This window comes from Corvus cornix, chromosome 2 (genome assembly GCF_000738735.6).
Source record: "Corvus cornix cornix isolate S_Up_H32 chromosome 2, ASM73873v5, whole genome shotgun sequence".
Lineage (NCBI taxonomy): Eukaryota > Metazoa > Chordata > Aves > Passeriformes > Corvidae > Corvus > Corvus cornix.
Window position 1 is genome coordinate 125,694,743 of NC_046333.1, and position 27,727 is coordinate 125,722,469.

At 37.8% G+C, this 27,727-nt stretch overlaps 1 protein-coding gene across 5 annotated transcripts; it reads right to left on the reverse strand.

The window, feature by feature from the left end:
* SNX16 (sorting nexin 16) lies at window positions 1–27,611 on the reverse strand. Of its 5 annotated transcripts, none has more exons than XM_039549375.1 (8): window positions 27,537–27,611; window positions 22,456–22,919; window positions 18,200–18,286; window positions 14,677–14,825; window positions 9,987–10,056; window positions 5,139–5,275; window positions 2,096–2,212; window positions 1–1,831 (listed from the first exon to the last, which is right to left on the reverse strand). In XM_039549375.1, exons 2-8 carry the CDS (start codon window positions 22,825–22,827, stop codon window positions 1,726–1,728), a joined length of 1,038 nt encoding a protein of 345 aa, XP_039405309.1. In that variant the 5' UTR covers window positions 22,828–22,919; window positions 27,537–27,611; the 3' UTR covers window positions 1–1,725. The 5 variants fall into 5 exon arrangements, with proteins under 5 accessions (XP_039405309.1, XP_039405311.1, XP_010403342.1 ...); XM_010405040.4 differs by lacking the exon at window positions 27,537–27,611 and adding an exon at window positions 26,035–26,439 and having other exon boundaries at window positions 1,726–1,831; XM_010405039.4 differs by lacking the exon at window positions 27,537–27,611 and adding an exon at window positions 24,720–24,833 and having other exon boundaries at window positions 1,726–1,831.
* Window positions 27,612–27,727: the final 116 nt, after the last annotated feature.

A 27,727-nucleotide genomic window follows, 5' to 3' on the forward strand; every position in this document is an offset into this window, starting at 1 on the left:
TTTCATGTATTTTCAATAACGTGCCAAAACTTTATTGAGTTCACCCAGCATCTATGAGGACTTACGTAGGATATTTAAAAAAAAAAAAAAAAAATCAGTTCATTTTTTTACTTTCACCTTCAACAAAAGTACAATAAGGTTTCTGGTGTCACAGCATTCTCATTCATTTTCATGCAGACAATTTTTGGTACAAATAGGACTCAGACCAAAGGCTGAGTAAATCTCTGAGGTAAGAAATGGTTCATTCTAGCAGTATTTTATCCTTCTACTAGACAAGACATTAAATGTTTTTTTCTACAATGCAAAAAAGAAGACAGGTGTTTTGTCCATAGTTTTATTTCACCAGGAAGGTTTATACAGTTCTGCATAAAGGTCATTTTATGCACACCCTGAAGTACAAAGCTCCCTTTGAAAACTCCAGCACAAAGACACTGCATCTTGACAACATTAAACAACGATGTGGGTGGTATAGGGCAAAAAAAAAAAAAATTAAAACAAACCAGCATTCTTCCAATTGGAAAAGCATAATAAAAGAAGGCACTTTCAGTAAATAAGTGAAGAACAGAAACATGCTGTATCAAAGATTCCACAGAACTGAGCCAGAGCACTGTAACAAAATTCTGCAGTAATGAACAAGTAAAATACAAAAAGGCACTACACAATCCTCTCCCTGCAACTCCCATTTCTCAACCAATTAGCCAACTGAACTTGGCACAATGGAGTCTTAATTATAAAGTGCATCTCCTGTTTTAATACATTTTGAAAAATAGGCTATACAACATAGGTACCAACATCCCCATGTGTACAATATATTGAAACAAAAATACACTGCAACTAGATTCAATCTAGTTATGAACTGTGCAGGAAAAAATATGGCTTCTTTACAAGTCTTTCAACAGCCTCCATATAATCTGGATATTTTTAAACAAACATGAATGCATTAGCAAGGTGGTAAGAGGTAGTGTTCTGAGTAAAAGGCAAACTTACAGATTTTATTGTTACATGGGCATATAACAAAGGTATCCCAGATTTTCAAAGCAGCATTACTGAACAAAAAGTATTACAGCATGCTATCTTGGGATGAAGATACACAGTGTTTTGGGGGTCTCAGATTAGTTCTTTCAGCAAAAATGACCATTTTACAATGTCCAACTATGATCCCATTTTGTAAGTACTTTTCTCTTGGTACTGGAAGTTTTCCTATTGCATTGCGTTAAAATTTCCAGAGAAACTTTCTTCAGCTTTAGAATTTAAAACCAACACGTTCTCCATTCCTAAACACAGACAAGTCCATTTCTATTTCAGCAAGCATTATTTTATGGCTATAAGAATATGAAAACACAAATACCAAACAGATGAACACATCGACTGTGTCACAACAATGGCAATATATGACATATGAATTAGATGTGTTCCATAATTTGATGTGAAACTTTTGTCATTCTGCTAGGAAAGTCAGCCAAATTGTGTATGCACACTATCTAAACTTTAGCTGATTTTAGCCCTTATTAGACTTCAATATATTAAATATATAAAGGCTAGATAAAAATTGAAATCAAAGCAGCATTGGGTATATTTCTTACATTAATAATTTGTAAGGATTTATGTAAACATTCAATATGTGCATTCTTGCTCTTTGCTGTAAATTCTTCACAGCTACTCTATGCTCTTACCCACGGATACATCCCAAACATGAACCTTTCCCAGGTAACAGCTGCTGCTCAGCTATTCCTCATCTGCGGTATAGGCTACTTCAGCAACTTCAATTTCTGGGACAGAATTTTCAGCCAAAGAGCCACTCCAGCATGGCTCATGGTTCTCTTTGTCTGAGCTGCAACGACAAGATCAGTAAGTGGAAACTGGTATGATTTTCTATAGCTATTTTATGCAAACAATCCACAAAACATTTACAAAGCTTTTTAAACTTATTGCTTATTCCAGATCTAAAATTATCTATCCTGAGGGCCTTTATGCAGCAGAGAGGTGCAGTACACAATGCTGAATTTCTCAGCTGTGCGGAATTAATGCAAGACCAAACATTTCAAAAAACATACTTTAAGAAGAACTAAAATACAAGTAGAATAATAGTATTTACCAGCTGTCCTCACCCAGGGTACCCTGGTCTGCTTCTACTGCAGAAGACTCCACCTCACCACTGCACTCACTTTCTTCTCCTGACATTTGACGAGTCATTTTTCCTAAAGATAAATCCCTACAACAGATAAGAACAGAGTACCACCAATCCATACAGCAAACATTTGTCACTGAAGAACTGTTTATTTCATTTTAACCTTGGCAATTTCTGCAAAAGGACTGAAAGTCACCTTTCAGTCTCACTCCTGCATGCCCCATTTCTTTTATTAGTACAGAGATGGCAGGGCTTGTACTGGGCAGCTATTTAAACAGTTTATTTGCCCCAGCTGCTTATTCCTCAACTAAATTCAGTCCTCTCAATCTCTGGGCCACCAAGATGATTGTAGGGATGGAGCACCTCTCCTATGAGGAAAGGCTTGGAGAATTGGGATTGTTCAGCCTGGAAAACAGAAGGCTTTGGGGTGACCTTATTGCAGCCTTCCAGTACACCTGAAGGGAACCTAAAAGAAAGATGCAGAGAGATTTTTTACAAGAGCCTGTAGTGACAGGACTGTTCCCCCAACCAGGAATGGCTTCAGACTGAAAGAGGGTAAGTTTAGATAGAATATTAGGGGAAAAAAAAAAAATCTTTATTTTGACAGTGCTGAGGCACTAGAACAGGCTGCCCAGAGAAGTTGTGGATGCCCCATCCCTCGTAGTGCTCAAGGCCAGCAGGTTGAATGGAGCTCTGAGCAACCTGGTCTAGTGGAAGGTGTCCTTGTTCATGGCAAGAGGTTTGGAATTAGATCATCTTTCAGGTCCCTTCCAACCCAGGCCATTTTATCATTCTCTGGTTGCATGACAATTTAGTACCTTCACAAAATTCAAGTCTCAGAGGAGTGTGTTTGACTTCAGGCAAAAAATTACAATCAGACTAAGCCACACATTTCTTGCCTAAATGGCAGAAGGATTATAACCAAAACACAGTCAGAAGGAAGACAGACAGGATGATAAAAAGATTTCTCCAATAGTTTCTCAAGTTTCTCTGTAACTTTACAAAACCACAAACTAAGTTTCAGCGCATTGCATTTTCTCATTAGTGATAAAGATAATTTTTTTCTTAATGGCAACACAAGATAATGGTCCAGCTAGCTTGGCTACAAATGGGAATACGGTCATGAAGAAAGAGCAAAGAAATCCTTTTTTCCAAACCATTTCTCTATGTGGAAAACATACATCAATTTAGCACTGAAAGCTGGGACTTGAACTGGAAACAAGAGCTTGTGATCCATTTTGTGTTTGAAGTGATACTACTGTATTTCTTCCCCTTTTAAAATTGCTCTAACTACTGTTTTTATTGTTTTATTTTAATGCCTGCATTTTAGGTAAAGCCTTAGCAGTATTCTGTAATGTGACTACCGGCCTATGTTTGAGCCAAATCCAGCAATACGTAAAGGCCTACAAGTCTCAGGACTCGTCCAACCGTCCCCTCCTACCTCACATCCACTGCAGGTACCTGGCCTTTGGAGTGTGTGGGTATAAGATGCTTAATTCTTGTTGGGCCATCAAATAAAAATTCTACTTCAACAAGGCCAAAGACAGACACATTTCTTTTGGGTTAATTTCCTATCAGACAAGCTGAAGTTCTCAAACAAGATCATAAGTTTACTTGGTAATTTTTACAGCTAGAAGTCACAGAAGTTATTTTCCATCAAAACTACTTGGCTGACTTTTAATAATTTTATATGTCTGGGAACCTAGCAGTGTGTTTGTGTATTTAAAAAACATCACCTATCCTTAGGGAACACACTAAAAAATAAAATCACTTTTTGCTATTCCTGCCTTTTTATTTTCAGTCACACAGAATTTCCTATCATGATGTTTTAGCCAAATTCAAGTTATTTAACTTTTCCCAACTATTGCACTGTTTAAGCCAGCAGCATGTAATAACTTTCTCATCAAACAGGGCAAGCATCTTCCAAATGTAATTATTTGCCTTCAGGAGTAAGCAACAAACTGAATATGGTATTCTGATAAGAATTTTCAGACAGCCACAATAATTCCATTTAAATCCTTTTCCAAAGGTAGCTCACTAGAACATTGTAAGGTGTGATTTGTTAGTCAACCTGGATATGCTGGACTCAGCAACCCTATGCGGTATTAAAATAGAATTTATTTTAATTTTCTTTTTTTAATTTCTTCACTGCCCCTGGTCCGACACACACAGAGGGGATGTTTTTTCAGCTGATCTCCTATTAGGAAGAAATTCTTTACTGTGAGGGTGGGAGACACTGGAACAGGTTGCCTGGAGAAGTTGTGGATGCCCCATCCCTGGAAGTGTTCAAGACCAGGTTGGATGGGGCCTTGAGCTACCTGGTCCAGCAGAAGGTGTATGATCTTCAAGGTTCCTAAATAGTTCTGTAATTCTGTGAAGTTCTAATGGGACCATAGGAATTTACTCTTTTGCTAAGGAAATGCTGCAATACTGACTCAGCAGCTCTAATGAGACACTGGATAGCACAACATCAATTCCTCAGCTTCTGCTACAAAATCTAGTAGACAGGCACCATTTTTCCCTTGGGTTTAAGTGGACGGTCTCTCATGCTATTTAAATTGTACCTGCAGCATCTCATTCCAAGCAATTCAGAATAAAGGTAAAGACATTATTACAGACACATACCTGCTTGATCCCTATGCTCTGTCAAAGCTTTGAGTACAGACAGAATTTTATAACTAAAAGCAATTTTTCCACTCATCTCTAGCAGCGCATTTCACATTTTCCATATTTCAAAAGCAGAACAGAATCTTGCTCTATCTTTACAGGACTTAAAGGATTAGGAAACAATCACAGTTACTTTAGAGGGAAAAGTTAGGACAAGTTTCTCAGTCATTTTTACTGAATAGCTTTTAGCCAGCATATGAGATAGAGCTTACTGAAAATATTGCTTTGTATGTGGTTATGTAGGGAAAATGGTTTCCAAGATACAGCTAAAGCTGGTGCTTGTGACTAGACAGAGAAAATGCTTTAATGGAGATAAACTGAAACCCTTAAAATTTCTACATACCTAATTCTTCTTTCAACAGCATCAATATGAAGTTGCTTTTCAGTTAATAATTTCTTCAGTGATTCAACCTCCCTTTGTTTTTCAAGCAGTTCTTTCTGTAAGCGATAATTTGTTTCCTCCAGAGTTTCACAGAAAGCCTGAAAGACAAATTTAAGAGCATCTTGAATTTAACTTCAGTGGACTACCTTTATTGATTTTTCTCTTAGAAATATCAACCTGTAACAGTGTTATAGCTGCTTTTCTTCAGATTGATTACTATAAAAAGCTACGCAAATTTTAAACTAGATTCTTATCTTAATAAAATAATGCTGCTTTGCTTTGAATGATGAATTTATGCTGAACTGCAATGCAAATACTTTAATCACATCGTTTTTGTCTCACAACAAGAGAGACTTTAGAAAAGTAGTCCCTGATTTTGAACCTTTTTGCCTATATCGATCATAAACTGAACTCCCTGCTCCCTTTTCTCGTCTTAAAGTTTTGTTTCCACATGACTTGAAAGTCAGTTTCAAAATACCTATATATTCCCATGATGCAAGGAATATTTGGATTAAGTACATGTTCTTTCCTTACTCAGGATAAAGACAAAGCTGTACAGTTCTGTACCAAACACCTGCTATAAATACGAAATCATGACAATCAGAGGACCAGTTCAAAAGCATTTTGAAGAAGTTTAATGGGATGCTGTGAACACTAACTACTCAGCCATAACAAATATGCTGTGCTCCTCTGCTGAGCATGACATGCATGTATCACACCCCCTGATGGATCTGACAGTGAGCAATCTCAAAACCTAATGTGAAGAGCCTGTGTCTAATGCAACATCCTGCAACTGAATGCAGGAAGTGACAGAGGCATTGGCACAGAGCCTGCTCATCTATTACTGGAAAGCACAAGTCTTCCAACAGTAATGTGCAATTCTGATTTAATAATTTACATGTTCTCTATAAATAAGAGCCCCATGAGGGAGGCTTTCTTGGCTTAATATTACCTACAACTAAACACTAATTCAGAGTCTGCTGAATATAAACATTTTATACAAGCTTGGTTAAGAACAATGTTGTTAAGACACTGTTTTCCTGAAGTTTTAAAACAGGCTATGAACTTTAAGAATATCCTTTGCTTTAACTGAAGCAGATTCACGATCTTCAAAATGTTAAGTTTTCCTGTAATTATACAAAACAAACAAATGAGGAATTTTCAATTCAATAATCCTATTTTTTTCCATGGAATTTTAATTTATTTTATTGACACAGATAGCAAATTTATCTGTGTTGACAGGCACTTGAAGACCAGTCATGAGTTAAGCCATAGCTTTATTCATGTCTACTAGAGCCAAGAGCACGGGTCATGCAATTCGTTCTTCACACAGCATTTGTAGTGATTGCTTTAGCTATCACTCTGGTTAAGCAGTCATCCCATGTCAGCCAAGCCAATTAAGTAAATTTTACTGCTCTTTGTAAAAATATTTAAGGTTGCTGGTACCGTAACTGAGAATTGGACATTATTTCCTTAAGAATGTAATTAAGTTTATTATTTAAATCTGTATTAATTTTCTCTGTTCTCGTTTCTTTTCTTCTTTGCCTCTGTTTTGTGAGTTCTTTTACTCAGAGTTCGAATTAAAATGCAGGAGACAGGGAGTTTATCTTTGCACTTAGATGTTTATTATTTTCTGATCTATAGCACAGCTGCACGGGATGTGCCTCTTAGTTAACAAGGTGGAAAATGGCCCCGAGTTCTAACTTCCAAGGTCTTTTAAGGTCCAAATCACCCAATTATGGAATGCCAATTAATTTGTTTTTACTTATAATCCAATAACTATTCATGATGTGCACTGCGGGTTTTTTGATGACCCAATACCAGAACACCCAGATTTGTGAAGAAGGAGAAAAGAAGAGCTAATCCACACCCAAAATCCTCCATATTGTTACACATATCCCAGAAACCTAAATTCTCTAAACCCAGGGTTCCAACTGATGCCTTTTCCTGGTCTTAAAATCAAGAGTCATACATGGTTAGAAGGGGAAAAGGGATTTTACCTTGGTATTTATTTTAAGGATCTTTAGCTGCACACGTCCAGGTCATATGCATCGAGATGCACCTTGCTGAGCCTGTATGTGTTCTGGAGAGGACCTTGGGGTCTGGGGCACACTGATCCCTAGCTACGAAGCTTCTAAAATGTTTAGTCTCTTAGCTTGACAAACAAGTCCAAGAATGTAGGCAAAAAGCACTAGGAATACAGAAGTTGTAAAAAGGTAAGGAGAAAAAAATATATTCTGAAGCAGAAAAGTGAACCAAAGGTGAGAAAGGGAACAGTGTGTAATGAGCTATCTTGCTCTTTAGACAACTGGACACCTGGAGTCTGGAACAATTTTAATACCCAGGCCGGAATAATTTTCCCTGTAATTCTGAAAGGACAGCCGGGAGACAGCTTTGCTTCCTTCTTTAGTGGATATGAAACAGAGATGGCAGGGAAAAGATCTGTGGAAACAACTACCAGTATGACCAAAAAAAAGATTTAGTGAATATTTTGCCTACTTTTCTGTGATTAGATTTCTAGGCCTAATCAGCTTCTAATGGAGCAGGTACTTGTATCCCTCCCCCAAAAAAGATAAATGTGTTTTGGCAAGTCCTTGGAATATCAGAATAGACATAAACCAAATAGAAGATATCCGTATTTTGCATTATCAGGAAAACAGAAGATTTTTTTCTGCAATGCTTTGGATGGTAATAGAAAGGCAAAACAGAGTAAGTTTTCAGATAAGTTTAAAAATGAACTCCAGGAGTAAGTACATGAACCTCGGTGCTTTTCCTGTACAAGGCAGTTCAGGGAAAGAAAAAAAAAAAAGCAACAAACAGCAAGGGATGGATATGGATGCTTTTAGCATGTAGAACTTTAGGCTCCTAGCAATCAGAATCAAGACAAAAACCATGACCACAACCATAGATTTCAGGTTGAGCAGATTCAATCTCTTCTAAAACCTGCTTGGAAGAAAGAATCCATGGGAAACCACCTTGGAGGAAAGAGCCGTCTAGGAGAGCTATTCGGTATTTAAGGATCACCTGCAGGGTCAGTAAGTACAGCTCAACAAGCAGAAAGTCAAGCAAAGGTTGCAGGAGGCCTGTGTGGATGAGCGAGGATCTCCTGAGCTCAGACATAAAACAAAATTCTACTAGGGGTGAAAGCATGGAGAGGTGACACAGGAGAAACATAAGGCTGCTGTCTAATCTTACAGGGACAGGATTATGGAAGTGAAGGACAACCTGGAGTTGAATCTAGCAAGGCATGTGAAAAGAAACAAGTACAGAATCAAGGAAGGAAGATGCAAAACCTTGGACTTGTTGTCTTGATTGGAAAGATCAGCCTTGAGTAATTCCTTCCCTGCATCCAGAATGAAGGGCAAGACAAAACTTACCTGCAGTAGGGGAAGACCAGGTCAGGGAACACTTAAACAAATTGGACGTACTAATGTCCATGGGACCTGAGAGGTTGCACCTTTTCACTGTGCTGGTGGCCAGCCACTGGAGCAGGCTGGAGAGAGAGGCTGTGAAGTCTCCTCTGTAGAACATTAAAAAGCTGACTGGACATGGTCCTGAGCAACCTGCAGTAGCTGACCTCACTTGAGCCAGGAGGGTTGGAATAGGTGATCTCAAGGAAGTCCTTTCCAATCTCAATCACTCTATAATAAGGTGGGGTATCTCTTGGAGAATTTTACAACAGCTGTCTCAACAACTTTACAGAAATGGGCAATAGCTAAAACCCCAACAGCACAGCTATTTTAATGGTTTGATTAAATTCCAGTGGAAGAATAACACAGATTTCACCACAGTATGCATGACTGAAATTTCAATGAAGAAGGCACTTAAATTTTTTTAATTATCTGAACAAATAATTACAGTAATTTTTAAAAATTTTGATCAGCTTAAATAGCAATGATGCAAAGCAATTGTACAGAAATCAAATATGAGCTGGTGACACAAAAAACATACCAAATCTTTCACACGCACACAAGAGCCAAGGCACTCCTACATACATGCAAAATAAACTGGTAAATATAAATTTAGTTGAAGGAGCATCATTTAACATTCAGAATTTCTGCAAGCATAACAATGTATGCACAATTCTAAACCAAAGTTTTTCTATAAAGCAAGAAAACTAAGATTATCTGCTCTAGACAGCCCTGATACAGCTCTGCATGACAATGAAACTTACTTCTAATAAAGTAGGCTGCAGCACACAGTATTATTTGTTCAGTGTACTCATATGCATGTTGAAAGGACGCTGGTTTACAACACTACTTAGTTTTCTGCAAGAACACTATTTTTGGTGGTGAGAATTAATCCTTTAAGTACATTCATTACATGAGAAGGCATCCCTTCCCATGACATGGGTGTTGGAAGTAAATGACCTTTAAGGTTCCTTCCAACCCAAACCATTCTATCATCCTATGATTCTGTGATTTTATAGCAAGAAACATTTCCCTGCAAGACCGGAAGTCTAAGGTATAAGCATTGTAACAATATGCTGATTGTAAACTTATAAAATCTCTCCTTATATTAAGTAGTTGCCTTATATAAGTAGTTGCTTTAAAAAACAAACTTCATCCATGGCTCATAAAAGGCAAAAAAGAAGATACATTTTGAGACAGGGATGAAGTGCAGCAGTCAAAGATGAATCAGTGTGCACCAATTATCAGACTATGCCCATTCTAGAAACAAATCCTTTTGTGATTTTTGTGAAAGAACAGAAACAGAAGTGTTTCATTCCATATCATTACACAGATCTTACAATATTCTAACAACACCTGCCTTTTGCATTCTGTTTCTATCCTACTACTTAGCACTTACCCTGCTCTCTTCTAGACTGTCAAAAGGACCCGGAGGATCATCCAGACAAAGAAATTCTCTCACTGCAAGGCTTTACCGAATAAAAGAGAGTCAATTACTTGAAGTATAAAACCAGCAACAACACTTAAAAATGATCACAAAATGGAGGTATTTCTTTAAATGACAAAAATTTACATCCTCAAATTTACTCCCAAGTATTCAAAACAATGTTAACAAACTATTAAGTCTCAGTTTCATGTGTTGACCAGGGACAGTACTTAAAATGTAACTTAGGAAGATGAGTAAGAAATTTTAGAACATGATTTTTCATGATTTTAAAAATTTTCATAAAATTTGTTGCTACATGACAACTGACAAGTTTATAATTTTGGAATTGAAGAGGTCTGAAAACTTCTCCTGGAGAAAAAGAAGTATTATAGGATGGATGAAAAAGTATGCTGTTAAAAATCCATATGCAGATCCCCTCAGGAGGTATCAGGGGATTTAAGCATGAGTACTGAAACATTTTCATCTGTCTCCATTTTGCCAAGTTCATAATCCACTGACATATATACATAATTTTTATGTATACAGTATATATTTTTAATATAAATAATAAGTTATAAAATAACAGAAGACAAAATTAATATGCCAAGGATCTACTAAATAGCCATCTCTAAACACACATTTCAAACTAATGCATTCCACTTAGAATTGTGTAACATCTCTGTGTGTTGTTTTGCAAAGGCCAGAAGAAGGAACTAGGTGTAATCCTGTGGTTTACTACAGGATATTTCAAGCCTGTCTCATTCAACCTTCCAAATTTAGATTACTTTTCACAGAACTCCTAAACATCTCCAAACATGTCCGTTCAGTCACCTTTTTGAGACTTTCCTGCTCGGTTGTATTCATTCTTCTTCAAATAACCTCAAATCAGAACATTGTATTCACAATTAATTAGCAAGTAGTAACTTAGGAGCAAGGCTGTGCTTACACTCACTACTGTAAATCTTTAGATCATCTCCTACTGCAATGAACGCACAAAAATGAAAAATGTGAATCCAAACTTAATTGCCTGTCTCTTCCTCCCACCTGGGTCCCATGGAAAGGTGAGGGCAAAAGGCAGTAATTTTCTGCCTTCCACTCATTCTCTCATTTGAGGTATTCTCAATGTACAAACACAAGAAAGGAAACTTTCACCTAGCTACCATCGCGATCAACCAGCTTCAGGTTTGGCAAGCAAAATGAGAAGAAATTTCTTTGAACACTAATCATTCATTATACTATCACTTTTAGTTTTAAAAAGACTTTAAAGAGTATTTACCTAAAATACACTGAGCATTTCCTTTGTTGTTTCTTTACCTAAAATAGGCACCTGATGGCATGAACATTTATTTGCAGCCTACCTTTGCACTGAGAGTCAGCTCTGAACCTGCTCTCCCCTCCATGTGTTACACCTCTTCCTTTCATTTAACAAATAGAAGATACTGCCTTATAAGTACCACAGGGATCTTTTCTATCCTGAGACACAGCTTGCTGTACACATGTGCTGGCTGAGATCCCTGTCCAGGAAGGAGCCGTGCCAGCATTAGGGAGGGCAGCAAAGGGCAGTGCAGCACATGGGATCCCTGACTCCAAGCTGACCGAGTTCCTCCCTTCCAAGCTTCTTATACAGGGTGGAGACAGGACAGCTCTGTCATCTACAGAAAGCTGTCATCTATATAAAGATGATGCTTCTGCTTAGCGGGTTAAACTTCTTTCTCCCACTTCATGAGTTATATGAAATTTTCTTGAACACATTTAACTTTGTGGGTGGATTTCAATTTGATCTTTCACTGAATCTTCAATACAATGCAAAACACGAGAAGAAGTCTATAAAACACCAACAAGTCTGTAAAACACAAACACTAAATTTAGCATATACCTGCATATACCATCCTCCATTTTATCTTTAAAATACTTTGTGAATCTAGTTTTAATAAGAAACAGGTATACCAAATGTGGTTTCCTATCCCTGAAAGGCAAATTTCCCACTGTCAATACAGTACATAAAGCATAAAGAGAAATAAAACAGACTTCCCTACAAAGAGAAAAGGCTTTTCTGGTTTAGGTCTGACCCAAGCAGTTTGACTTATTTGCGAAACAGGAGAAGTAAATGGTGAGCTTTAAAGGAGAAAGCAGGGTCAAATGCTCACCACTACTCCTGTGTACAAGTATTAATTCCCACTAATAGTAAATTCATTCTCTGAAAAGTGGGTAAAAATATTAGATGGATCAAATCTCCCCCATTCTAATCACTTCTTGAGGACTTCAGACCTTCCATAGATCCAAACATTAGAATCGTATCAATATGTTATAAAGTTTATAAAAAAATTTTGTCTTCATGCAGAGCCCTACATGGACAGTTCTCAAAAACACATTTCAGTTAACCATCTCTTCATTAGCCAAAATACAAACTGATTCCACAAACGCTTTATTTTAATTCCTTTTTGTATCTGACAACCATTGCAGTTCAAAAATTACAGTTGGGAGTTCCTTGCCTTAAATTATGACAAACACTATTTTGTCCAGTATGGTCCATCACTAAGACACAAACAAGCCAGCTGAAATGATGAACTAGCTGCAACAATACGAAGCATAAAGACTTCAGATCTATTTAAGCAACTCCATTCCACTCACTAGTGTGTCTCCAGCAGCATAGCAGAAGTTACATTTATGGACTATTAGAGACTGATTCCTTTTCTTTTTGGCACACCTATTATTGTGTAATTTAATTATTAGGAAGTTTTTAAACTTCTCAGCTGCATACTTCACCCACATAATCATATTTAATAGCCACTGACACAGAAACTCACAGGTTGAGCCCCATTTCTTTTTGAAATCATTTAAGCTTTGTCTCTGACATCTCACAACAAAGCTTTGCCACTCAGCATGACAGACTCCAGCATGACTATGAATCATCAAAATATTAACATTCTTTACTCACCTTCCCTCTCTCCTTTGATGATTTCACATGCCCTGTTTAGCCAGCCCTTGCCCAAGACAACAGACTAAAGAGAACTCTTCTTGCAGGGAAGTTTTTCTGCAGCTTCACCTGTTCTTGCTTGCTTTCTCTGTACCTCTAACAGACACCTCCCTTGAAACTGAAAGCTGTGTTTTAGCACTGAACTATGTGGAAGTACAATTCAGATTCCCAGAGCAGTAACTTTTTTTTCCCCTTTTAAGTTCCTCTAATGATTTGAATGAAACTTTCTGACTATTGCTGAGTACTGAACTGATTCAGAAAACTAGTGGTATCAATATCAATAGTTATTTTCCAGGTTGCAAAAACCAGTTGAGTTTGCAAATCTGTATGGGTGTACTTACTGACATTTTGTACTTCAAGACACAAAAATAGACATTAGTCACTCAGTGCCTCAGGATCCTTTTACAATAGTTTGTGATCTCATTGTTCATTCCATTTTCCAGATAATTTCAAGATGTTCTGAACATCAGTGTCTGCAACTGTGATCTAACATTCCACAGGTACTACCCTAAATTTCCATCAATCCTTTTCCCCTTGTTTTTTAACCATTTTATACGAGCCCTGTCACAACTACTTGTTTGTTAGATTTCCCTCTACAGGAGACACTATAGCATTTTTATTTACCTGCTTACCACTTTGGGGTTTTTTTTACTACAAGCAGTACCAAAGTCAGACTGATGTACAAATCCCTATTTTCCAGACTCAGCAGTTGAATGCCCTATAAAAACATGTCAAATGTAGTAATAGCCCTTCTACTAAAAAGTAAAGTAGGTATGAGCATTTTATGGTCTCACACCACAGCCTGGCAATTGTACAATTTAGTTCCTTTAAAAGTCTTGAGGGAATTAGGTTTGCTTTAGAAAATTTCTTACTCTTTGTTTTGATTGAAGTTTCAGATGATGACAGGTCCTCAGACTCATTCCTCAAAGAATCTCTAGTACAGCAACCTTAACTTTTTTATTTCTGGTGCTGGAAAAGGTTTTAAAACTGCCTTGCCTCCAGCAAGTTGCCTACTTAAATTCTCTTCTGGTCTTTAATAAAATTATTTTACATTTCATTTGTCAGAATTACATTCTCTTAATTTTCCTGCTTTGGAAGAATCTCCCACTTTGTACGAAAAAAGATACTGTTGAAAGAAATCTTTGCACTTTGCTACTTAAACACATAATGTTTTTTAAACTATTAAGACTTTGTTGATTTGTGGTTTACATTTACTTATGTACAGGAATCTATAAAGGTACTCCTATTACTATCATGTCATATCAATTAGAAACCTGCAATTTAATAGACATTTTCAGAACTAACTGCATAATAGTATAGGTACTCTCCATTATGAAAGTCTTAACACTTAATCCTAGTATAAATTAACAATATAGCAATTCTGTATTAAACAGAGAGATGTTTTAGGAGTAAACATGGGATTATTCTAACATTTTAAATACTACAGCTTTTAGTTATGCCTGTACAATTCAGAATACTGCAATTCCACTTTTTTTTTAATGCTAAGATGGGACTAATTTAAAAGGACACTGAATAATTCACATAATGACCAAATGCACAACATGAATGTTACTGAGATTCCTCTCCACACTGCCCAAAGATACACTGCTGGAGTCTAGGAGTTTTGTAAGATGACTATGGACAGGAAATAAGCCGCAAATGCACATGCAAAGTTTAATCACATACCAGTTAGCAATATCTTTGTGAGCTACTAGGTTCTGGAGGAATGCCTGCAGCCCCAGCTGTCGATCTTCCAAGAAGTCAGGATTGTAATTGTCCTTGAACCAGCGCTTTGGTGGAAGGGCCAACCGAAAGCCTGGAAACATATCTTTTAGCTGAAATTGAAATCAAAGACAAAAAAAATTTTAAAATTTGAGAAAAATACTGATTTTGTCACAGGCACTGATTTCACTCAGATTTATGAGGTATTTCTGATTTCTGCTAAGTTCAAGCACAAGGTAAATCTCAACCATAAGTATGATCCAAACTACAACTTAAACTGTGGGCACAGTTCTGTCACTTGCTGTGCTGCCTTATGCAATACAGTGCTTTGTATTTTTCTTCAAATTTAACACATAAAAATAGGAATCAAAACCTTTGCTTTGTTATTTAATGTCTGAGCCTGCTATTTAAAGCCTTTAAGACTGTAAACGTAAGAAAACTGTAAATAAAAAGTATCAGATGAATAATAATTTCAGTGGTATTTCTTCTAAAGTACTTGGGGATAATAAGTACTATATATATGCATATATATAGAATAAAACCCCATTACAGATCTACAACTCTGCCAACTCGTCTTTCTTGGGGAGCTACAAGAATAAATTACAACACTTGCATGAGGTACTTCTTGTAAAGAGTAGTTCTTTGTACACCCAGAATAATAAAATTCCAATATGGAAATATGGCTCAAACCCTAGTGACATGCAAAATTGTATTTCTGAGTTACTTAAATAGCAATGGGGTATGGCTGACATCAGGAATACCCAGAATTTTGATTTGAATTCAGAAATAAAACGTACAGGTGAATGAAAGCATTAAATTATACAACAAGGAACCTGTCCAATGGTGCCAATTATTTTTCTAGTATGCATGATAATCAAAAATACTTTAACACTTTGATTAAAAAAAACAATTATTCAAAGTGATGCTTGACAAAGAAAAATCTGGGAGAGGATTTACAACACAAAAAAGCAAATAGGTTTTACAAAATCTGGTATCTCAGCTGCCACAAGAATTGTTTCTTTTTCTGAATACAGGATCTAGCCAACTTCTGTCAGAGATGTTCTGCATATACCTTTTATATTAATATGAATGCTGCAGTGACAGAAAATGCTAACGGGTAGCTCTTTCACCAGATTAAGTTTTGGAAAAGTTAGAAGAGATGCTGCATTTCAAACAGTCTCTCGATGCACTTTAAAGGAAGAACCACATTAATTTATCACCTTTGCTCATGTAAATATTGCTCCACAGCATGAGGTGCTTTTTAAACATCACAAGTATTGCTTATTCAAATAGCCCGTGATAACAACTAGTTCCTTATTTACAGAATGGTTTATTGTCAAAGCCTTGCTCTTTATTACTGAATTTAATTATTTAAGTATATGTTTTCCTCTTACTGAATTTCATCTTGATATTAGACTCTTCTTTATATCTTTAAGTTTATCTCTGGTCCTCCCAAGTTCCTTCACCTCTTACCAAGTTATGATCAATACCATACATATATAAGAATGTATCTGAATAGAACAGAACCCATAGAATGCAACAAAACGAGTTCCTGTCCATTGTATAGAAGACCACAGATAACCATTGCTGGGAAAGCTTTTCAACCACACAGATTTCTGCTTAATGGTACTTTTACTTCTCTGGTCACATAGATCATGTAATTTAATTCTAAGGAGAGAGCACTCCTATCCACAGATTACTCCTTTTGTGGATGACGGGTGTAAGAGCCAGCTGCTGTCAGTGGACTAATTTTCAACAGCACAGTCCTGGAGCATTATTTCTTGAGCACTCCTTAGACACAGCAGGAAAACCCATGGGTCAGACAACTTCTGGCCAGGGCTGCTTGCTTGGAACCAGAACCTTTCCTACATCACCATGTAATGCATTACACATGTCATGTGAGTCACAGTCTTGGGGAGAAATGGCAAACTTCTTGGTTCTTAACACTGGCCATTTCATTACATGTTTTCAAACTATTAATACGTTACTATTTTTTAATTCTCCGGTATTTCCTGAACGGTGTTATGTTTAAGGTCCTAGAGTTCACATTTCTGTATTATAAAAAGTATAATGTCTTACAGACCAAACAGTAAATGGTTTAGATGTACTGAAAGATGAAAAAGCTTCAGCTAGTGACACAAATTCAAAAAATAGAGAATTTTCCTTTAAACAGAAATACTAATACCTAGAAATAATGCTAGAAGCCAAATATTTTTGCCAAAGATTTGATGGCAAAGACTAAGGGCTTCACTTGTAAAATTTAAATATTTATTCTAATAGCTATTTAGGCATTTTAATTTTTCAAACCGCTGATAACCACACTAAAAGTCAATGGAGGTAAGCCAATTCTTGACCTATACCTGACACAGCTGATCAAAATGCAAACTGTTGTCTGACTTGACTTCCAAAATCTGAGGTGAAATACCAAGATCATCATCTCAAAAGAAGCCAGGCTTTTGCCAATATCAAGATATTCCTCAATTTAAGATAGACTGTAGTTAAGACAGGAATTCCTTCAGAATGAAATCTCTAAACTAATTCACATTCAGCAACTTAGTTTTAGACTCCACTGGTGTTTCAAAGGTAGTCTAGAAGATATTCAAATAGGTCAAACCAAGAACCCAGACAAATTTTTAAGTTCAAGTCCATTTTCAAAACTTCAGCCAAATTAAGTTCTTAGCTGATGAGGCACATTAATCCAAAGTTATAAGCTATTAAAAAAATCCCTTACTATGGATAAAAAAAGGGCGTGTTATAAGGTTCATGTTGAAACATGATAGAACACACTAGCAGAAAGTGTGTTGAACTGGCAATGAAAGATTAATCTTAGGAGTGAAGAGTGGACAAAGAAAAGTGCAATTGTTTCTCTACTTTTGATAGCCAAGCACTATTTACCAATTGTAAAAACCTGTGCTTTTCAGGCAAGTATTTCTTCCTTTCAAGTATTCTAAAAATATTAAGCTGTTGACCCAGAATTCCTATTAATCTGGTGTTTCCTCCTTCATCTTTAAAGATCTGATATAGTATTAACTTTGAAGACACTGAAAACAACTGAAGACTGACCAACACACAAAGAACATATTTATGTTCATGAAACTTCAGTTTTATCATGAACAAAAGCAGAGTTTGTTACACAGAAAAGGACTAAATAATTACTGGATCATTCTCACAAGAGAATACCAGCCCCTAGTTCTATTTCCATGAAGGGGATAAATACTCAAGAGTTAATTTCTTTTGTCATATAAACTAGGAATAAATATAAAGTTTGATGCACACAACAGCTTCAGATAAAGTTGTCACCTCTCCTTTACACCAGTGGTAGCTGTTTCATGTATCTTTGAAAAAATAAGGAATCATATTTTTCCAGTCATTAATACAGTATGTGTTTCACATGCATTAAAACCAGAAAAAATAGAAGTGACAAAAATACAAGACATGAAAGAAGTGAGGTAAGGTAGTTGAGAATTTACCAGCGTATAATTCCCACCTTGTCATTAAGCCTGGAGAAATCTGTGTACCGTCTGAAAACCACCCAGCTTTCCTCTGGACTTCTCTTTACCAGTATTTTGTATACCTGTGTGGAAAGACAGGAGTATCAGAAAAATGTGCAGAACTTCACACTGCATTGTCTGGAAGGATGAAATGATCCTTGGTTTCTTAATGAAACAAAACTCATGGATAAAAACAATCTTAATTAGAGTAAAAGAAAACCAAATAACGATTACCAGTACCAGTTATATTAATACCAGTTTATATTAATTTCAGAATTTAAGAAAGAAGCTTCTGTAATTCCTAAATAGATATAACTATCTCTGTCTGTAAGAAAGAATTTATTGCCCTGCAGAACAAAAGTCTTGGCTATCAAAAAAGTAAGGGAACTGTGTTTTAGTGATCTACTTTAACCTTTGCAAAATTATAGTTTTACTCATTGATCCTTCAGGCCACTGCGTTTTTAAGATGACTGTTAATAATTAAGTACTGAGTGTGATATTGCTTCAAAATGTCTCATCTGACTTGCTTCACAAAGAAAAATGATGGGAGAATAAAATGACATCCTCTTCTGTATTTGTCTTGAACATTAGGTTTTGTCTTTCCAGGCAAAATATGACTTCACTGGAAAACTGCATCAGAATGATTATACCAGCACTGTATAACTGAAGTAATGGATTCTTTGAATCAGATTTTGCAAAACAACAGCACAGCAGTACCATACTCCTACTTAAAAGCAAATGGATAAAGAAAAAAAACAACAACAACAATAATAATAATTTTCTAAAAATTACTTTTTAGGAGGCCTGATATTCCAATGCCTAAGCACAATGAATCTAACAACAAACAACTTCAACTGAAAAACATTAAACAAGTATTACTTTCTCCAATGTAAGGAAAGAGAGGTTCTGCAATTGCACTAGGTTAATCTTCCCAGTCTGTATGTAAAAAATATAATACAAGAAAGAAAAAGATATTTTTAGAATCATGATAAACAATCCCTCATGTAACCAAATTCTATTTAAAACCTTTTCTAATCCGTTACATAGTAAAATCTTTTCCAGTATTTCATGCTGTCGTAACAGGTTGTCTTAGCTGGTAAGAGTATTTTTCTTTTTGCAGTCCCAACATGTGATAACCCCAGTGTGTACTTCTGTACAGGTCTGAGACTATTTCTAGCAATTTTGTACTCCGTAACATATTAAGTTGCAGATAGTTACAGAAACTGCAGATAACTATGGTGCAAATCAAAAGCAATTTTTCAGCGAGTACTTCTCTTATCTTTGTTTTAAACACAATTTCACTTTCAAGAAGAATCATCTGTGGAAGTCATGGATTGTGTCAGAGGAAAAAGTTATTAATTTTTAGAATTCAAGCTGCAGGACATGCTTGCAAAACTATGATTAACATATAATTTTTCTGCCTTGCATATTATGTATAAATGCTTATCCAAATATTTTATTACTCCGCTGTCATACTAGAAGTATAAACAGTTTTATTTTCATAAATAAAATAAAGGATTAAATGTAAAATTGTGAAGACTCTTTCCTAGTACACAGTAAAACACAGAACAAGAAACTTTGGAATATGTGTGCAAATTGACTAGCTAATCAGTATTCTACTCTTGTATTCTACTGAAAGTTCTGCAAAAGCATTGTTTAAAAATATATATGAGAAAAAATGGAATAATTTCCAAGTAAACATTAGCTAACTTAAAAACAAATATTCACCAATTACAGTGAACTTAACTGTAACAAGGGTGCAATCAACTTGTGCTTACTGGCCTCAAAATTACGGTCAACCCGAAACAAACATGTTTGGTTTTCCTGCCAAAGTTAGAAAGGTGGTTGGGTGTTTTTTGGCTTCTCTTTAAGGTTTGCAATTAATGAATAAGAACTAGAATATTACAAAACCACCTCTCAGTTCCTTCATACATGATCTGGGGTAAAAATCACAAATTAAGTCAACAAATTCACTTAAGTCCACTCAATCATGAATGGCTTTATTCTATAAATTAAAAAATCAATGAAAATACACCCATATGTGGTAACATTCTGTGGCTGATTCAGCATCTCATTATAATTTCTACTTGGCTTAAAAAAAAAAAAAAAACAAACAAACAGAAAAAAGGAAAAAGATAAAAGTGCTAATTGAACATTCCAGGATTGTGAATTCACTTAAGACCAAATGTTTACAAAGAGATGTTTTTCAGCCTAGGTTTTCTCTCCCATAAGCTTCAGCAACCACATACTCTAACATGCACCAACATCTAATTCCTGAAGTTTGGACATCATTCAGCCTAATCAGATTCTTATTTTTGGGAATTATGAGATGCTACCAACACTAAAAAAAGAATTCAGCAATTGAGTTTCCTCTCTTTTACAAGTGATTTTAATTCAATTTCCAGTCTTCCATCTCATTGTTTTAGCACTCCAAAAGAAACCCAAATTTCTAGGACTAATTACTTGCTGGCTTTAACGCACAGCAGCAAACCGTACAACATGCAACTGAAAACAAACAGTTAATTGTGTGCTTTCAGAAAATAACACAGCAATAGAAGTGAAATAGGGAAGAGCAAAATGCACTCAAGCATTTTACAATGGAGGAATGTTTCACTTGTTCTGTGACCTGGCCTTCCATATACAATAAGGAGACAAAGCTGTCATTGTTAATACAGAACACCTTACAGGCATACTGGAGTTTCTTGGCAATGTCTTCAAGAAAGACACAGAGGAGCTGGAACAAGCCCATCGAAAGGCAACAAGCTTGTGAAAGGTTTAGAGGGTAAGTCATGTGAGGCTGAGGGAGCTGGGGATATTTATCCTGGAGAAGAGGAGGCTCAGGAGACACCTTATTGCTCCCTACAACCACCTGAAAGGAGGCAGTAGCCAGGTGGGGGTCGGCCTCTTCTCCCAGGCAGCCAGCGACAGGACAAGAGGAAATGGCCTCAAGCTGCACCCAGGGGAGGTTCAGGTTGGACATCAGGAAAAATTTCTTCATGGAAAGGGTTGTTAAACATTGCAATGAGCTACCCAGGAAGGTGGTGGAGTCACCATCCCTGGAGGTGTTCAAGAAATGACTGGATGTGGCACTTTTTCCCATGGTCTGGCTGTCAAGGTGGTGATCAAAGGCTGGACACTATCTTAGAGATCTTTTCCAATCTAAATGATTCTGCGGTATTTTCAGACTAATCCGTGTCCATATAACTATATTGATTGTAGTTTTAGTTTTGAAGGTTAATATTTAAAACAAATTTTTTAATCTACGTGTTAAAAAAAATTCTGCTCTTCTCTTATGCTATCATGCACAAAGATGTTAGAAACTGAAAATCTCAGGAAAAGACAGGGTATCATTCTCAAGTAACTAAAAAGCAGCATTATTTAACTTTTTGCAAAAAGAACTTGATTTCCTTAGTATTTTAACTGTCATAAAGATTCTGCACTTCTCTAATCTAAAAGAAAACAGGAGGGAAAAAGTTTGTAATTTCCTTCTCCTTACCCATTTCTGATTGATGTTGCTCATCTTAAGTAATATAATTAATAATCAGTAACGAACAGCTTCCATCAGTCCCACAAGCACTACAGTATTATCTCAAAGAAATATTTCAACCACACCCACAAAAACAAATGTAAAAGTGCATTGATACATTTATGGCATGGAAAAAAAATGAACTGCCAGCTACAGTGCACTTTGAGAAAAATCAATACAAACCAGTTAGGCTGCTGTTCTGGCACAAGAGATGGCAAAAGTGACTTCTCAGTCTGTCTGCAGAACAGGTTTCCCCTTACTAGAAACTAAGCTGGGCAAGAAGTTGAAACCCACAGGTGTGCACTTTCACAGAAATGTTTTAAGTTACTAATAACTGCCAAGGGCAAACATCAAGGTTTCTTATCATGCATTTCAAATAAAGGACTAGATTTCATTTAAGAAGTTTAACTACACAGAACTTATACAGGTTCAATTTCACAAGGAATTGTAACTGTGCAAGGAATTCCTGACTTTTGCAGCAGAAGTTGATAAATGAAGCAGAACCAATTCCTTCTATTCCACGTACACAATTGCAGGAAAGACTGCTTTCTAGTCCCAGTCTTCCCACCTGTATAACAGGAATGACACTTTCCTGTCAGGAAGTACTTTGAAGTTAAACCGGTAAACATCCCCGAACTGCAGAATTATTTGCCGAAAGACAATGCAAAGCACATTCAATTGTTATCTTGTCATTCCAGGATCAACTATACTATGCCCAAAACTTACAGTGAATTTTGCCCTTTCCTCCATCACCTCATAGCCCAGAATAGTAGGTGTGGATGGTCGATCTTCCCAGCTCCTGGAATCTGCATTCTGCTCTATTTCTTCTACAGGCTGAGTACAGTATTCTATGGATGTATCCAGACCTGTAAACTTAGTCCTAACAAGTGGACTGCTACATGCAGATGATGTGGAACCAATCTGGTCAGGCATGCTCATCTTTTTAAAACTATCAACTGTAGAGTCCTCCAGCTGTCCTTTTGAGGAGCTTGAACTCGTTGAGATGCTCCCAAAGGAAGAACTTCTTTGGTTTCTGTTTGTAAAGCTGGATGATGAACTTCCAATAGGAATGGGAACAGGAACATATGGTGTTGCCATCCTTCATATAAAAACCCCTCAGTTTTTGGTCCAGGAATTTAAGCTTCATTCACTGTATAAACCATTTTTTGTCTTGTTTTCAGGAACAGTACCTGCAATTAAGGACAGAAAATATTGCTGTCATTTTTAAGTCAAAGCAACACTAAGAGCTTTGGAAAAAAAATCTGTATTAGCTCTGAGATGGTACACAGCAGTATTGATGGTAAAACATTTCCACAAAGAATTTGGCTTTATATAAAATGGTGCTTTTCAGTTGTATCTCAACCATTTGACAGCTTCACAAGAGTTCTGTCTTCCACAGCTACTAAAATTAAAATGGCAAAGAAGTAAAGCAAGATTACAAAAGAGAAAAATCCTTTTGTCCTTTATGACTTAAGTGTTATTTAGTTTTATCCAAAGAATCAACAATTTTTTGGCATATAAGAAGGAGTAGTTTTAGTGAGTGTTTAAACAGTACAAAAGGTTTTCTTAGAATTGATTCTGTAAGACAGCCACTGCAGACTACGTGAGCCAAACACACAGGCAACAATATACACGACATGAATCAAAAGACATGACAGCAAACAACTTAGGTGAAAACATATTTGCATATTACACACCCACTGAAGCATAATAGGTCTGTTTTCAATGCAAAGTATTTTTTCAAAACAACTCTGTTGTATGTAATGCTGCAGACATTTGCCACAATGTTAAATGGGCACATTTTCTGGAGTCTGAATTGGAGCAGTTAAGTTTTACAACCATGCACATCAAAAGCAGGGTTGTTACAGCAGGTAGTTTTACCATTCCATAAGATTAAAATGCAAAAAAAAAAAAAAAAAAAAGTGTATGGAAAAAAGATAAATAAACAATTTAGTATTTTTTCTTCAACAAAACCATTTCAAATGGGTCTGTTGTGTGCACACATGTACATTTCTGGAAAAAAGCAAAATAAAATTAACACCGCAGTATCAAACTGCCAAAACAGCACCATCTCCTCATTTTAACAAAGCACCCAAAGAAGAGCTCTTATAAGATGCAAATTAAATACCACCTCTTTGGATTAACAGGATTTGAGCCATGATCCATTTCACCCAGAAATAAACCAATCAACCAGGAGGCTGCAGGAAGCTGTGAAATGGGAAACCGCCAACCTGATTCACATCAGACAATCAATCACCTACTGCAGCAAAACCAAATGAGATTCCTAATTGCAAGGGTGAAGTGATGCTTTCACTCTTTTGCTCTAAATTAATCCTAGAGCACATGAATAAAGAAATAAATTTTAAATGAAACAGCACCAGCAAGACTGAAAAATTCTCTTGAACAAATTCCTTGAGTGAACAAGAAAACAAACTTAGTCATCTTTTCAGCTACATCAGGAAGACTTCACACACTCTCTGTCAGAAATTTCAGGTAACTTGACCAGGAGAACAATTTCAAACTGGCAGCGGTCTCTTGGGAACATCTCTACTTCACTGTGGAATGAGGCTGGACACTGGGCAGCATCTGAGGGCACTGAAATGTCAGTATCATAAACCCCTGCTGACTCACTTAGCTGGTCAGGGACGGGATTTGAAGTATCCAGCAGCTTCTGTTGCAGCACAGTCCTGTGCTTGGTTGTGTGAGTGAAGCCACAATTCAGACATCTGACCTGCTTCAGCCTCACTTAGTGTGAGAGAAAGCAACTCACACCTGTCTCCGTGACAAGACGTTCTCCTGGAGCTACACCAAGATTTAAACCCCTTTTTTCACCCCCATCTCAGTAAGAAAATATATTTTCTGCCTCAAACAATAAACTCTGCAATAATTTTTCTTCAATGCAAGGCATGAAGCATTGTCTGATACATTTTCTCTAGCAATATTCTCTGAACAAATAAATATCTAAATGCAACACTGAAAAAGGTAACTACTTTTTTGCTTGCCACTTCAGTGATTCTTCCATGTTACCAGCATAAGGAATTGGGAGCATGCCCTTAAACAATGTCCCACCCAGCTATGCTCTTGGGAGGTGTAGGATTAAATTCCTGTAAACAGAAGAAGAACCTAAGTGAATCCACACTGCAAAAACTCAAACAGTCTATACATACAAAGTGATTATTCTCTGTTGCATGACTGGGAACCTGGAGCAGAAAATAAGCCCACATCTCAGGGAACCTGCTGAAGTTCACTCGGTAGTTTGTGGGATTTTAAGATGCAAAAAATACTTGTGCTTTTCATCACTTTACCAAACCAAATCCAAAACCCCACAATGACACTTTCACCAGTTACAATACTTGTGAACAGTGTCTTTCGTAGAAGAACTTCTTCCTTTAAAGTCAAACACCAGTCAAGAACTTACTATCTTGAGCTGGTTTACTTACTACATATTATTCTTTAATGCACATCAATCTCTGAGCAGCTGTACCAATTTGGCAAGCAAGAGAGCTCAACACAGACGATCCTGAGGATAAAGCCCTTGGTGTTGAGAGGCCAACACCTACACTGTATGTGCTTCAGCAGCTTTCATTTCAGACCAGCTCTAATCTGGTACCACTGCCTGGATGCTTATTAGCAGCTGGACTGCACTAAACCTGCTCCGAGGGTACATTTTCTGGTTTAGTTACTTTTGTACTCTGCAAGGCCACCCCAAATTGTGAGTCAATGCATATTAAAGATGATGATGACACTATTTTCATCTGAAGGACGTTCTTGACTCAATTTGACACAGGAAACACACCCACAGACAAAAAAAAAAAGGGCTGATACTACCAGTGTCACATGCAGATTCCTGTAACTTTAAAGAGTAACAGAAAAGTATTCTTTGAGTAACAGAAACACCTGGTCAAGTGAGCAAATGGCACACTGCATCACTTAACTTGAGTATTTTTTTTGTAAAAAAAATTTGAAAGAAATATACAAAAATATTACTATACCAGACTCACAAATACATCTATATTCATAATACAGATGTAATTCCATCTTCAACTGTAAAAGTATCACAATTTCCCAGTATGTAAAATATTTACATGCTCTGAGTTACAACAGAGTTCAAAACCACATCAATCTGCACTTTATGAAGGCTACTAAACATTAGAAAAAAATACAATGCTCAAACAAGGGTCAAAACCCTAGAATCAAGCCTTATCTACAAATATAGTTTACTGCCAATACATGCAATAAAAGGAACTGAGAACAATTTCGTTTAAAAAAAATCCTTTCAGACAAACCACGTCACTCCCTACTTACCTCGGCACAGGGAGGAGGGTTTATGTGCTCAGTTTGCTCCTACCCCAGCTGCACAGAACCAGCAGAATCATTGCAGCACACCAACTTTCAGAGCAAACCGCTCATGATACCTACGAGATAACCCAGAGACTGCACTTTCTCGTCTAGCTATTTACTTGACTTTTTGCAAGAAATTTGCTTCCTGTTCGGAACCTGTATTTTGTTTAGTTTGATTCCCAGCTGTGAGTCAAGAACGAAAAGAAATGGAAGAGAACATTAGCTGGAAGCGCTGAACTGCGAGATCAGAAACAGGATAGGACAGTCCCGGGAGCCCAGCCGTCACATGCTACAGAGCAGCATGACACCAACTTATCCTGGTGTTTACAGCAGGCACCTCCCTTTCTGCGGGTGAAGCAAATAAGCTGCAATAAAACCACTTAAAAAGGGTTTGCGTGCAGCTTGCGGCCACCGCAGTTCCAAACCTTTTTAAACTAATGGCTTGTATATTCAGTGAGAAACTGAATAAGCCACATGATTCAAGGATAAAAGATCAGAAACGAAGCATTCCTTGCTTAACAGTTGTAATTGGATTTACAAGACTTTTAGCTATGCAATACTATTCGTGATCTCGTTACACATATTGTGCCTCTGGACAACGCAGACAAGCTGACTTCTGATGTTTATGGTTTAAGTGCAACTGAGGAATGTCAGCTGAAAAACAAGTACAATATATAAAGAAAGAACTTGCTGACTTAGGTTTCATGATTTCTTTGAATAATAATTTTGTGCCGACTTCAGCCAAGTTACCTAACAACATTTTTTTACTTGCTTATGAACTCAAAATGAGGGGGGGACTATTTCTCACACCTCACACACACAGGAATAACTCCTGCCCCAAAGAGTCTATTACGGAGTCAGAAACAACTGCAGGTACCTTGCTCCCAAAACCTGCACATCAGGGAGCGCTACTTCTGACGGTAACCTGACGGTTCTGAAACAGAGGAGAACCAAACCAGCCTGGTCGGCACCGCTGGGCAGCGCCCGGCCCGGCCCCGCCGCCGCTTTACGTAACTCCAGGGGCGGCCCCGAGCCCGCGGCACCGGAGAGGCCCGGGGAACCCTCCCGGTCCCTCCGCACGGCTGCGGGAACCGGGCAAGAAACAAACACCTGGAGGCGCGGCGAGACGCCGCCCCTCACCCCCCGCCCGGGGAACGGGGCGTTCCGCCTCCGCCGTCCCGTCCCGTCCCGTCCGAGCGGGACCGGATCCCGCGATGCCACCGCCCGCGGCCGCCTCCGCACAGGTGCGCGGGAGCTGCGACAGCTGCGCGGAGGCGGCGGGGGCCGTTCTCGGCCGGCGCGGGACGGGCAGCGGAGAGATACCACTCCCCCGGCCTTCTCGGGGCGGGCTCTCCACTGCCTAACTCTTTCCCTGCCTGCCTCCCTGGTTCCCGGTGCTGGCGCTCCCGCTGCCGGTGCCCTGCCCGTGCCCTGCCGCTGCCGGCCCACGCAACCGCCCCGCTCACCTGCTCCCGCCGCGCGCGCCCCGCTCCGCCGCGCCACCGCCGGCCCCGCCCCGCAGGGGGGCCGGAGCAGGGGCGGGGCCTGCCCGGAGCGGCGGAGGCGCGGGGCCGCGCAGGGACTACAAAGACCGGCGTGCCCCGCCCGCTGACGCGGCCTTTCCTTTCTGGTGCGCAGCGCGCGGTGCGTTTCGGGG